Source organism: Oreochromis aureus, linkage group 19 (genome assembly GCF_013358895.1).
Source record: "Oreochromis aureus strain Israel breed Guangdong linkage group 19, ZZ_aureus, whole genome shotgun sequence".
Taxonomy (NCBI): Eukaryota; Metazoa; Chordata; class Actinopteri; order Cichliformes; family Cichlidae; genus Oreochromis; species Oreochromis aureus.
In genome coordinates, this window is record NC_052960.1 from 10599424 (window position 1) to 10611373 (window position 11950).

The following is an 11950-nucleotide window of genomic DNA, read 5'->3' on the forward strand; positions in this document are numbered from 1 at the left end:
TCTTGTAAAAGCAGACATTTATTGCTTGTAGACACCTCATTGAGCTTATGTCTACTGAGCTGTGGCAGCAGTTCCAAACTCCAGGGGCAGTGAGGTGGATCGATACAGCCCATCTTTTGATAAATGGACCAATTGCCTGAATGACAGTAATCCCATCAGCTCCACCTTGCACATTAGGACAACATGGAAGCAGTGTATGTTCTGTGGGAGTGGCCCTGTAAAAAAAAAACAGCATGCCCTCTTAATCTAGAGAGTGGATAATGATGAGGACAAAGCCACTTAATGAAAATCTAAACAAGGCAGGTGGGCTTCTTAAGCAGGATACCAGCACAAAGGGAAACCCTGAGCTGATACACTAATAGGTCAGCCCTGAAGGCATAACCTGGATATGAGTAGACTATCACATGCAGTGTTTAATAGACTGGAATCCAGGGGCAGTTCTGCTGCTGTGACTCACGGATGTTAGCTGTAAAAGCGAATTTTTATCCTTGAAAACAAACAAATGTGAAACTGACTTCCAACTGCCTGAGGGGCCACACAGCACTGTGGCAGCTTGATTGTGTGTGCATGTCGTGCAAGTCCAGTTATGTTTACAGCACATATGAAGTGGCATCCTGGCACTGACTGGGCAGCACAGTTGATGAGGTTGGCTCCTCGGCATATGGCAGAGGAGCTGTTCATGCTACTGCAGAGATACCACTAATGAGCCTGGGTGCTCCAGGAGAAGGAGGCTGCTGGTTGCACAGAAACACATCCTAAGCCTAAGAACTCCACTTCCTTTAGCTTGTTTTGGAGATTCTTTTTTTTTTGTAGCGTTGGATGACAATAGACAGAAAGGGTCATTTACTCTGTGAACTCCCGTGCCTTTGTGGAATGCTGAATGGCAACTTAAGTGGAAAAAAAGTTCCTGGAAACGATTCCAGGAACTTGGACACGGATTTACTTTCCTTACACGTGTGTGCAACGACTGTGTGGGTGAGGGTGTTTTCAATTTTTTTTTTTTTAAAAAAAAGTAAACCTTTACTTTCCTTGCATGACTCTTCATGTGGGAAAAAGAAAGGATACAGCCTCAAAGCTCCAGCCTGAGTCCCAATGGCCAGGATTTTCTGTACGGGGTCAAAAGCCATTGAGGATGGTTGATATGGAAAGCCATGACGCACAGTCTGCAGGAAAAAAAGAAGAAGCACAATTTACATTAGACCTTAAGCCAGCTATTCGATCGTCTCCTACACAGTCGAGCTGGCATTAGTGGAGGAAAAAAAATTATCATAATCTCCAAGAAATGCAATCTATCAATGTGGAAAATGTGCACTATTATCAAAAGAAATTAGATAAAGCATAAATATTATTGAAATATCTTTCTTATGGCTGCTTGATATCTGTGAAGAATTAATTTTGGAAAACAACAGTAATACATTAATTTTTATCCAGTCTTAGGCTCACTTTGACAACCTTGAGCTGGATTTCATTGTCAGAATCTTGCAGTAGCTAATCCTCCAAAATATTATCATCATCAGGCATCTATAACCCAATTGTTTCAGGTTGGAAACGTTGCTCAATCATCCATGAGCTCTCTGCAGCTTGCAGCAGGATTATATAACAGGTAATGCCATGGCCCTGTAACCTGGGGACCTGACCTGTTCTGCTCCCAGCTGGAGTTGAAGCTGGTGGGTGAAACCGTTCCAGGCAGCCCTAACAGTTTGCATTACTAAACCGTGCATGATTAAAAATGAGGCTGGGGAGCTCTTGTGTAGTGACCTGTGAGGCTATGATTTAAATGATCAGTTTTATTTATTTTGCCAAAGCTGTTCACTCACATGCCCTTATGCACTGTACCCACAAAGATTAGGCTCTGAAGCGATTGCTGCACTCGTGGATGGTGGTGGCTTAGTATAAAAATCCAAGGAGAAGTTTAGCTGAAGGTATGAGAGGTGGTGGATATTTACTAGAGCTGGAGTTTATGCAATAAAAAGTGCTCTTCTCACCACCCTCGAAACAGAAGATGGGAAATTTGCAATGGATCCACTATTATTATGATAAACGAAATATAGGCTGCTGATGTTGCCCTCAACAACTCGCATTAAAACCCACGTTAGACCTGCATCTCCAGCATGAATAGAAGAAGTGAGCAATGTCCAAATGGGGTGGGTGTGTTGTATTGTAATTTTATGAGATTTTACAGTGACGAATATACAGTTTCAAAAATTCAGAGCAATGCAAACAGCCCACTATGGACTACATCAAGGCAGGGCTGGCTAAAATAGACTAAAAAATTTACTAATAAATAAATCACACTGTAGTGCTGAAATATGTGACTTTATATCTGGTATGTGTACATTCAAGTGGTTTCCATCCTAAATAATGATCAGGGCTGACAGAAATAAAAGCAGTCAGTGTTTTCTCCTTTCTTTTTTGTGTCACGCTGCTGTCATCTGACTGTCAGTTCGTTAATGTTAGCTGTTATTAACAGAAACCCACCTTGCAAAGCTGAAAATGTTCCGACTGTAAAGTCTCCTGGACAACATCGTTTTCCCTGGGAGTACCCGGCTGAGCATTTGCGGAGGAGGAGGAAGAAGCCGCTGTCAAGCCGTCCAGCACCTTCCGAATATTAAACTTCTTCATTTTCCTCCGGTACACAAGCGACGGTTCAGAAAACAGATCAAGCGAGCTACCATAAATTGGATACAGAGAAGGGGGTAGCTGCTAGCTAGTTAGCCGAAATAACGCACAGTTAATACCTTTCTGTATACATCTCACATGTTACGGAGGGTGTTGCCAACGCATTCTCCAAAAGCGTCCGAGTCACGAACATTGGTTTAGAGAGTCCCTTCCGATAGCAGCCCTAATGCGCCATTTATGTTGCCAGCTTTGGCGTTTAGTCGACCGGGATCAATCGTTTCCGCCAGCTCCTTCCCCAACCAGGGCTCAGCGGGTAGCAAAGTGGCTACGGAAACGCAGTGAACTGCAGCGGGGATTGAGTCTGCGCTCTGCCGTCACCCGGATGCAGGACCGGTGTTACGGTGTATTCCGTGACCCGTCAGATTAGGTGACCTCGATGGGAATGTGAGCTGACAAAACGTTTTAAAACTGCTTGTGTTGACACCTGCTGTGAAAAAAGAAGAGAATAAATAGGTTATACATTTCGATACCTATCATAGCAAATTAAACCAATTTAAAATACATTAGTATCCTTAAATTATTGTAAGTTTAATAGAGGGAGTGTTATTATTTCTAAACACCTATTTATTGTCATTTTGTGTGGATCAAAATTAAATTATAATTTAAAAAAAATCCTCAAAATCAAAGTCCTTAATGTTGGCCACAATCTTAAGATTTGTTGTCGATGTGAGCTCTTAAAACAATTTTTAGGTATAAAAAAAACTTAACATAGCAACACAGGAATTCAGATAGCCCTGCGGCCCCCTGCTGGCTAAAGAAGAGTCCCGAGCAGCCTCAGTGCTCGAGGGCTGGGAGGGAAGCAAAACCTTACCCCATTGACACCTGTCAGACCTTTGAAGAGTGGTATAAAAGTGCAAACAAATAACGCAGGGAAACAGTGGGAGACAATGTAGCCACAAGCATCTTTTACTAACGCCCTTTCCCACTGAAACGCGATATAAGGGTACTCCTCTGGTATTCTATTCCAATCTACTGTGCATGTCTGAAAAATAGGCCGTATTTCCTCACTCCTTATGTTCCCCAAGGAAGAAGATTGAGGTTATTTTGCCTCTGCAGAGAACTGGACACAAAGCTGGAAAACCTTGTTAAATATTCACCTTTGTGATATGTCATTCTTTTAATTAGCCCATTAAAAAAATTCACATGTGGGCACATAGTTTTATTTTAACTGATTCAGGAATTAAGCAGCTCCCCTTAAATGGTACACCTGACAAAGTCACGTGGAAGACACATAAGACAGAAAATTATTGAGTTAACCTTATGAGGCATTAAAGCTATGGCCTTAGCAATACACATGTTTAAAACGTCAGAGTCTTTTTGTAACTTCGATTTAAGACATTGTTTGGTTTTGGTTCTTTTCTGGATTTAATTCTGTCAAAAGTTTTGTATTGACTTTCAGTAATTTATCACATACAACACTGTGCAAAAAGTCTTGAACTGCTCCTATATTTTGCTTCCAAGGAGCCAGATTTTCTTGTAAATTTTTACAATGGCCCAGACTTTCTGAATGTCAAAGCTTTGCTTTGCTGCTTTTTTGTCCATTTTCAGTCCAGTTCTTGTACCTGACCATTTTTAGAGTGATGTAATTTTAGACTTATGAATCATTCAAGCACAAAAAAAGGCATCTAACACAAGATAAAACTGTTTTGTCTACACATAATAGACTTCTAGACACTTTGTTACCTGCTGGCTGTTGCAAAAAAACCCCATATTTTATTCTCATTTCTTAAGCTTAATTTATTAACTCAAAATCTCTGCACTCTTGAATGAGTGATGACCCCGGAAAGTTCCACAAAAACAACTGAGTGCTTGGAGAGGTGATCGTACTAATATCACATGGTTAATGGTGAACATGCGTGGAAAGCACTCATCAATTCAAGTTGTTTGGTTGAATCTGTAACAGGGGTAACAGTTTGACAGGCGTAAAGTAGCATTTTTGCACCAACAAGGGGATTTTCAAAGAGCTATATACTGAAACTGGGCATATCTCAGCACCATGTGCAAGAGTGCTTTTGAAGAAACTGAACAAATGAAGGACAACAGGAGTCTCTGTGATGTTTATAGATGACGAGGTGGAGATATGCAGTGGAGAAAAGAAGAATGAAAGTCAATAGGAACAAGGCAGGATGCGTGTGGAAAAAGAGTCAAATGGAAACGTAAAGACACAAGGAACAGAGATAGATAGCAGATAGAAAACCATAACTGGATACAAAAACACACAACAAAACATCAGTCATGGATCAACTCGCTGAAGTTTGTGAGTGTTTTGTTATGCACAGCTCCCACCACAGCATTTCAGTTGGGTTGAGGTCTGGAGATTGACTGGGCCATTGCAACACCTTGATTCATTCTGTTGTAGATTTGCTGCTGTGCTTTGGATCATTGTCCTGTTTCGTTACCTAACTTACCTAGCTTTGACTTTCAGATAGATGGTCTCACATTTGACTCCAAAATGCTTTAGTATAAAGAGGAGTTCATGATCAACTCAGTGACCGCAAGTCCACCATCATCAGCCCACTACCACTGTGTCTGACAGTTGGTATGAGGTATTTGTACTAATATGCTGTATTATATTCAGTGTTTTAGTATTTTCTTTTTTTATACTGCTTCAGCGTTTGGTATTGATAAAGACCCCCACCTCCTATTACCATCCATACTATACCAAAGTACATTTTCTGTGAAGTAATGAAAACTTTACATTCGAAATTTATAATTACAGGACAGTCTCTACAAGGATCTACCAGAACGTTTTCTGTAATGTTTATCATGTAGTCTCTGTCAAAATGTCTGTGTTTATAGAGGTAATTCCTATGAAAGCTGTGAAGATGTATTTCACATGTACTTCTACTTCTGCATTTTGGCTTAATTCTTGTTAAATAAGGACATGGTGTAATATGTCATGTGTTGTTTATCTGAGGTTGTACTTACCCAACTTGAAGGACCACATTATTTGTTTTTATAATATCCTGGTATGTAAAACCTTACTGCATGAACTGCAATTGTTCATACTGTTGAAAAAAAAAGACTGCATACCAAATAATATAAATTAAAACATTGTCAGTGCAATTTGTGGATTTGGAAAACAGCACTGATAACAATCAAAAATAGAAATTATGGAGAAACTGAAATTTCAGACTTGATCTTCCGAACACTTTTAAATGTCTCGTGCCTGCACCTAGAACTGGAAAAAGTTGAGTATTTCCATTTTATGCTACTTTAAATATTGCTTTTAAAAAAGTAGTAGCTTCATCTGGCACTAGTTATTTTGCAGATCATTACATGCAAAAAAGCTGTTTAGCTTATCCGTTAAACTGCTATAGATGACAACTAAAATTTAAAAATCTGATTCAGAAATATGATGTGATGAAGCAAAACATGTTGGTGTTGACTGGGGAAACAGGACTGGTTCAGTACTGCCAATAACCCTTTAGAATCAGAAACAGGATTTTCAGGTACAATCAGTTTGTCTTAGCGTTGATGTGGACAGCAATACAAAAGAAAAAACACTTTATGTCCCTCCTCAAAGTGTTTTTGCACAGGTATATTTTGTGCACTAGATGGCGTCATCTACTAGCAAACTATTAACCTCTAAATCTGTATTTTGTTGTGCTTAAGAACTCGCCTTGTGACAAAAATTCAGAACCATGGACAGCAACGTAAGGATCCCAGACCCTCATCATGGCGCCCCTTGATGGGACAGGATGTGGTCAATTTAAAGGGTATTGTAGGTTCATTCATATTCTAGCATTTTTTTTCTTACATTTATGAACTCGGGCACATCAACATACATAATGTAGGTGCAGCAGAATGTCTGCAAATGTCTGCTATTCAAAGACTTTTTCCACATAGGACATCATAAAATGGGTCACACAAAGCACAATAGGAGACAGTGCAAAGCTATGCACAAAGCTTTACGCTTTATAAACCTATTCACAAGTTTGACTAAATTGAAATTGTCATGCAGTCATGAATATATGAATGAAGCTGCCAGAGAAAATGCACGCCGGAGGGCTGATAAAACAGGGCAATATCAATAATGCACAAGTGATGGGATCTGTTGCAGGGAGTGAGGCTCCCATCCATTCAAACTGTCATATTTATAAACAAGTTAAGGAGCGGGGCTTTTGTGTCCAATGTGAAAAAGTATTGGGGCCAGCATCCCTCTTTGACTTCTGAATGTAGGTCTCCAGTAACTGGGACATACATCCAAAATTAGCAGTTGTGTGTTACTTCTTCCATCGTTTTGCCTCAGGCACAATTGCCACATGAGGTAAACTACCTTGCTGGCTTTTATGCTGCAACTCCTTTGATCAGCATGTAGAGATCAGATTAATTTGTTGGGGGTTTGAATAAATTTGGGAAACTGCGGTGCCCATTTTTAACTTTTTAATGTATTTTGGGGGAAAATTTATGGTAATGGAAATTAATGCTACATCAACAATTGCTGATATAACAAAACATTATGTGATTATACTCCAAGGTTAAATCCATTCTCATGACATGTCTGGAGAGAGTGGCTGAATTTGGACAAATGCTACTCTTGAAAGGTACCCAGCGGCAGGATGTAGAACAGTTCCCTTGCTGCACTGCAAGGACACCGAAAAGTAAAACTACAGGACAGCAAAGAACAGATTGGTGTGCAAAAATAACCTGAGCAACACAAAACATGTCAATGAACAAGACAAGGTATCGTACATTGCACTGGATTAAATGTCAGACTTTAAAGGCACTTTAATTTCACATTAATAGCATTAAAAACAAACCACTTGCTTGAGAATTATAATTTCAAATGTATTCTGTTAAAACATCTTCTAACTGATTAAAGAATAAACTTGACAAGATTTAAAAAGGTCACAGTGACATGACTGAAATGATCAAACTGTCCGTGAAAAAGAGGTATAAAAAATAGATTTGTTAAGTTGATCAACGTATAATTAACCAGTTACTGTAGGCAGTGTAATAATAACTAAACTAACTAAATAATGAACTTATAAGCCTGGCAACCTGTCGAGGGTGTGCGATGGATGGATGAGCTTGTCATTTTCTAAATACTTCCAAATGGTTTTATTTCGATCTCAGCCAGAATTTAGTGGCTGATATTTTACTTCATTTACACATACAGTCACATACACATACACCTCTTCTGATATTTGCTAGATACAGGCTAAATGCTCTGCTCCCAATATTGCACACTGTGTCCTCTCTGGGCATTTTCACAATTCTCTTTTCTCCACCAAAATCAGGTCATGCTGATAGCTTTTCTCTGCTTTTGGCCATATCAATCTGAGATGCCTTGCTTATGCATGGGTCTTAGCTCATCTTACTGCAAAAGTGATTAAGAGATAATTATATGCATGGGTTGCATAACAGACGAAGGCACAGTGGAAGCTGGAATCAAATAAAGTGTCATTTGATGAGGACTATTTCATGAAATATACATTTTTTGCTCTTCCTCGCTGTTTTTCTGCATGGGAATAAATGTTAGATAGCTTGTGGCTCCTCATCATGGTAGGTCATTCACTAGCACGTCTTGGTTGTGCAATGAGTGTCACAGACTTTTCCCAGCAGGATGTGTGTCATGCTGATCTGTTTATTATCCTGACTGGATCAGTGGTTTATCAGAGGAATGAGCTCATTGTCTCCACAGAGGTGTTTATGAGGCAGCCCACACAGTCCATAGATTATTGAGAAAAACCAGCAAAGCAGAAATATGAATATAAAGCTACTGAAGCTTGCTGGCTTTCTGTCATAGCTTCCCTGAGGCGGCTGTGGATTCATGTCCCAGCACCACAAACAGGTCAGGTTCTGTTTAACCAGTAGTAGCTTTAGTTTGGCTCTTTGTTGCAGAACAGTGATCTCACGCAGCACAGTGACTGACTCTGACTCTCCGTGGGAGTCTGGTTCACTTTGATCCTATCCCAGTGGTGCTCTTCAGTGGACAGGCTGGTGTCACACAGCATTATTTGTTTGACAAGGAAGGCACCTGCCTCTTCAATATTTATATCTTCCTAAAAATGGCAGGGAAGAACACGATTTAGAACATTGTGTATGCATCCGCCGGGTTAAGTGTTTGGCTGCGTGTGTTAATATTTTAACATATTTTTATGAACAGGTTATATGCAGTAGCTGCAGTGATAAAGTTCACACATGCAATAAAGCATACCCTCATGCAAGTCTAATGCAGAATCTCATGCAGAATGGAGTCTTGCAATATGAACATTTTTAGATATAAAATCTATTAAATTAGTCAAACAGAATCCAATCTGAGATACTAACTGAGATAATCAGTTAATGATCTGCTGAATATCCCAATGTTATTACTTCTAAACAGCCAACACTGACTGTTAATGAAGGCACATATTCCCCTGCTATGGTTGCACACACCTTAGCAGAAGTCTCAAACCAGCCCAGGAAGCTGTTGTCTTTACAAAAGCTGTCCAGAGAGGACACCAAGGCTCCATCCCTCCCCGTCAGGTCGCATTTGTTGGCCAGCAGGACAGCAGGGATCGGTTGGCCACTGTCAAGACGCACTTTGGTATCCAGGTCTTGCTTCCACTCAGAGGCAGCCTCCAGGGTGCTGCTGTTTGTAATGTCAAAGACCACTACTGCTCCCATCGCCTCTTTGTAGTACACTCTGGACATGTTCTTAACCCTCTCTTGGCCTTGAGGGATAATAAAATAATGTGTGTAATGGATCCTTTTGCTCAACTTCTAATAAAACCTGACTGCAAGTAGGAATGTGTTTTTTTTCCCTCATGGATAGGCAGCTATTATTTAAGATTTTTCTTCTCTTTTTGATCTGAATTATCATGTCAAATCAGACTGCAACCTAAATGTTATGTAAGAACTGAGCGACTACTGATAATTTTCTGAAATAAAATCGTATGTTTCCATGGACACTGGCTAGGATTAAATTTAGCTCTGAGTAAAAAATGGATAAAAAAAACTGCAGTTTGACTTGCTACAGTTTCTAGGCACTAAAACATTCATCAACTTTAAACTGAAATTTAACTTTAAAAATGTGTATAAAAGTTGTGTCACCAAAAAAGAACTAAACTATAATTTCCACAGGAAAAAAAAAGGATTTGGATGAATTAAAAAAGACTGTACATAATATTCCAAAATGCAATTTTGGAATATTATGTGCAAATAAAATGCTTTCCTCCGGAGTTCTTGTTTATTTAAAATACATAAATACATTTTAGGCAAATAAGTGTACTTTCTATCATTTTCTAATTGATAGTTTATTTAAATGTACACTCAGCTTCCACTTCATTAAGTACACCTTGCTACTGGATTTGTGACATTTGTGACTGGAAGCAGTCGTAAGAAGATGGGTTCACTGTGGATGTAAAGGGGTGGGCATGGTCAACAACAATCCTCTATAGGCTGTGGGGTTTAAACAATGGAACTAAGAGGCCCTAAATGTGCCAAAAAATAACCCACAGTAACCACAACCAGTCTGTACTGTTGATAAAAAGGCAGGATATAGCCGGGTTTCCAAATTCTGTACCTACCTTCCAAAGGTTGCTGCAAAAATCAAAATTCATCAGACCAGGAAATGTTTTTCCAATATTCTAATATCCAATTTTGGTGCGCCAGTGCAAACTGTAACTTCAGTGTTTTTACACAGGGTGTGGTCTTCTGCTGCTAAAGCCCACCTGCTTCAAGGTTCGATGTATTGCACATTCAGAGATGCGCCTTTGAATATCTTGGTTGTAATAAGTAGTTATTTGAGTTACTGTTGTCCTCCTATTAGCTCAGAGGAGTCTGGCCTTTCTGCTGTCCTCTAGCATCAACAATGCATTTTCACCCAGAAAACTGCCACTCACTGGATATTTTCTCTTTTTTGGACCATTCTCCGTAAACCCTATAGATGGTTTTTGGGGAAAAATCCCAGTAAACCAGCAGTTTCTGAAATACTCAGACCAGCCTATCTGGCACCAACACCCATACCACATTAAAAGTCACTTAAATTCCTAGGACCTGGCGTCCACATATGTGGACATCACATTTTGGGTTATTTAGACCAAAATACTCAATTTTGCTCTACAAGGGCCTGATATCCACTTACGAGGACATTATACTGCTACTGTTCTATCGAAATTTTAAACGAATATCCTCATATATGGCTCTCATTTTTCTTAGAAACAAAAATCAGGTAAAAAAACCCCCCCAAATCTGGTAATTCTTTGTTTTTACATTCATCGGGTCGCAATATGCCCAAATAACAAAGAGAAATTAAAAATGCATGCCGTGGAAGAGTTCGGGTCTTAGGAGGTGAAATCCCCTTTCTTCCCAATTCTGATGCTCGGTTTGAACTTCAGCAGTTCATCTTTACCATATACATGCCTGAATGCACTGAGTTGCTGCCATGCCAATTAGACATTATGTAGAACATGTATACCTAATGCAGTGGCTGGTGAGTGTATCTCTGGTATACTCTATTCAAATACACATTATATATAAATAAATGTATCAAGATATTACTTCACTACATTCAAAATGTTTACAGATAAAAGCTTTGCAGAAACTTTTTAAATAGTGTTTTCACAGAAGTTTCGCAGTTTCTACAGAGTTTATAACAGATGCCATAAAATCCAGTATTTTTGTACAGGAATTTGCTTTATAGTTTTGAAACTCACCTCCAATATCCCAAAGCTGTAGTCTCACCACTGTCTTGGGATCCCATTCAATTGTCTTTAGGGCAAAGTCAACTCCAATGGATGCTTTGTATGTTTCATCAAAGCGTTTATTAACATAACGCATGACAACGCTGCTTTTCCCAACCCCCAGATCCCCAATGACTAAAACTTTAAAAAGCTTCTCTGTAGATAATGTCACCGAAATTCTTCCCATGCTGCCGTCCACGAGCTGACAGGCATGGAGACAGATAAAATATTCTTTTCCTAATAATTGTGTAGAACTAGGTCACATTTAAACAGAGTTTTAAAGTAAAATAACAAGTTGTAGAAATACACAACGCTCTGCGTTATTCCCTGTGTCACTACTTCCTACAGTGTCCCTGCTTTGAAATTCTTCCTTCAAACCAGAGCAATAAAAAGCTGACCTTTGATTTATAAATCGCTACTGCAGCAACCACACCAAGAGCACAGAGCCACCTAATGTTTCAACTTGAAAAACATGAAAGACAAAAGCATAAAAAATATTTAATTTACTCAAATCAAACAAGTGCCCTTCAAAATTGTCGTCTACAGCAACTACCATTTTAAAACTGTAGATTTATTTTACACTCAATTTCATATAGCTT

General features: G+C 39.3%; 2 protein-coding genes across 7 annotated transcripts in view; both read right to left on the reverse strand.

Moving 5' to 3' along the window:
• stxbp5b (syntaxin binding protein 5b (tomosyn)) overlaps window positions 1–2990 on the reverse strand; it is a 28364-nt gene extending 25374 nt beyond the window's left edge. For 3 of the 6 annotated variants that reach the window (XM_031737128.2, XM_031737127.2, XM_031737126.2), the window contains exons 1-2: window positions 2479–2989; window positions 1066–1163 (exon numbers count right to left, since the gene is read on the reverse strand). In XM_031737128.2, the coding sequence (XP_031592988.1) occupies window positions 1066–1163; window positions 2479–2622 (242 nt within the window). In that variant the 5' untranslated portion in view covers window positions 2623–2989. Of the gene's footprint in view, window positions 1–1065; window positions 1164–2478 lie in introns of all 6 variants that reach the window. The other 3 variants (XM_039603227.1, XM_031737125.2, XM_039603228.1) reach the window with 2 other exon arrangements.
• Window positions 2991–7086: 4096 nt separating this feature from the next.
• Window positions 7087–11699, reverse strand: rab32b (RAB32b, member RAS oncogene family). The gene is made up of 3 exons (XM_031737084.2): window positions 11325–11699; window positions 9064–9341; window positions 7087–8687 (listed from the first exon to the last, which is right to left on the reverse strand). Exons 1-3 carry the CDS (start codon window positions 11536–11538, stop codon window positions 8505–8507), a joined length of 675 nt encoding a protein of 224 aa, XP_031592944.1. The 5' UTR covers window positions 11539–11699; the 3' UTR covers window positions 7087–8504.
• Window positions 11700–11950: the final 251 nt, after the last annotated feature.

What these genes read in the sequence shown, in the direction of transcription:
- rab32b (XM_031737084.2), bottom strand. Translation starts at nt 11,538, where the DNA reads ATGGGAAGAATTTCGGTGACATTATCTACAGAGAAGCTTTTTAAAGTT. An exon ending in ACAGCTTTGGGATATTGGAG is followed by an intron (nt 9,342 to 11,324) that starts GTGAGTTTCAAA and finishes TTATCCCTCAAG; the next exon opens with GCCAAGAGAGGGTTAAGAAC. An exon ending in GGTTTGAGACTTCTGCTAAG is followed by an intron (nt 8,688 to 9,063) that starts GTGTGTGCAACC and finishes TGCCATTTTTAG; the next exon opens with GAAGATATAAATATTGAAGA.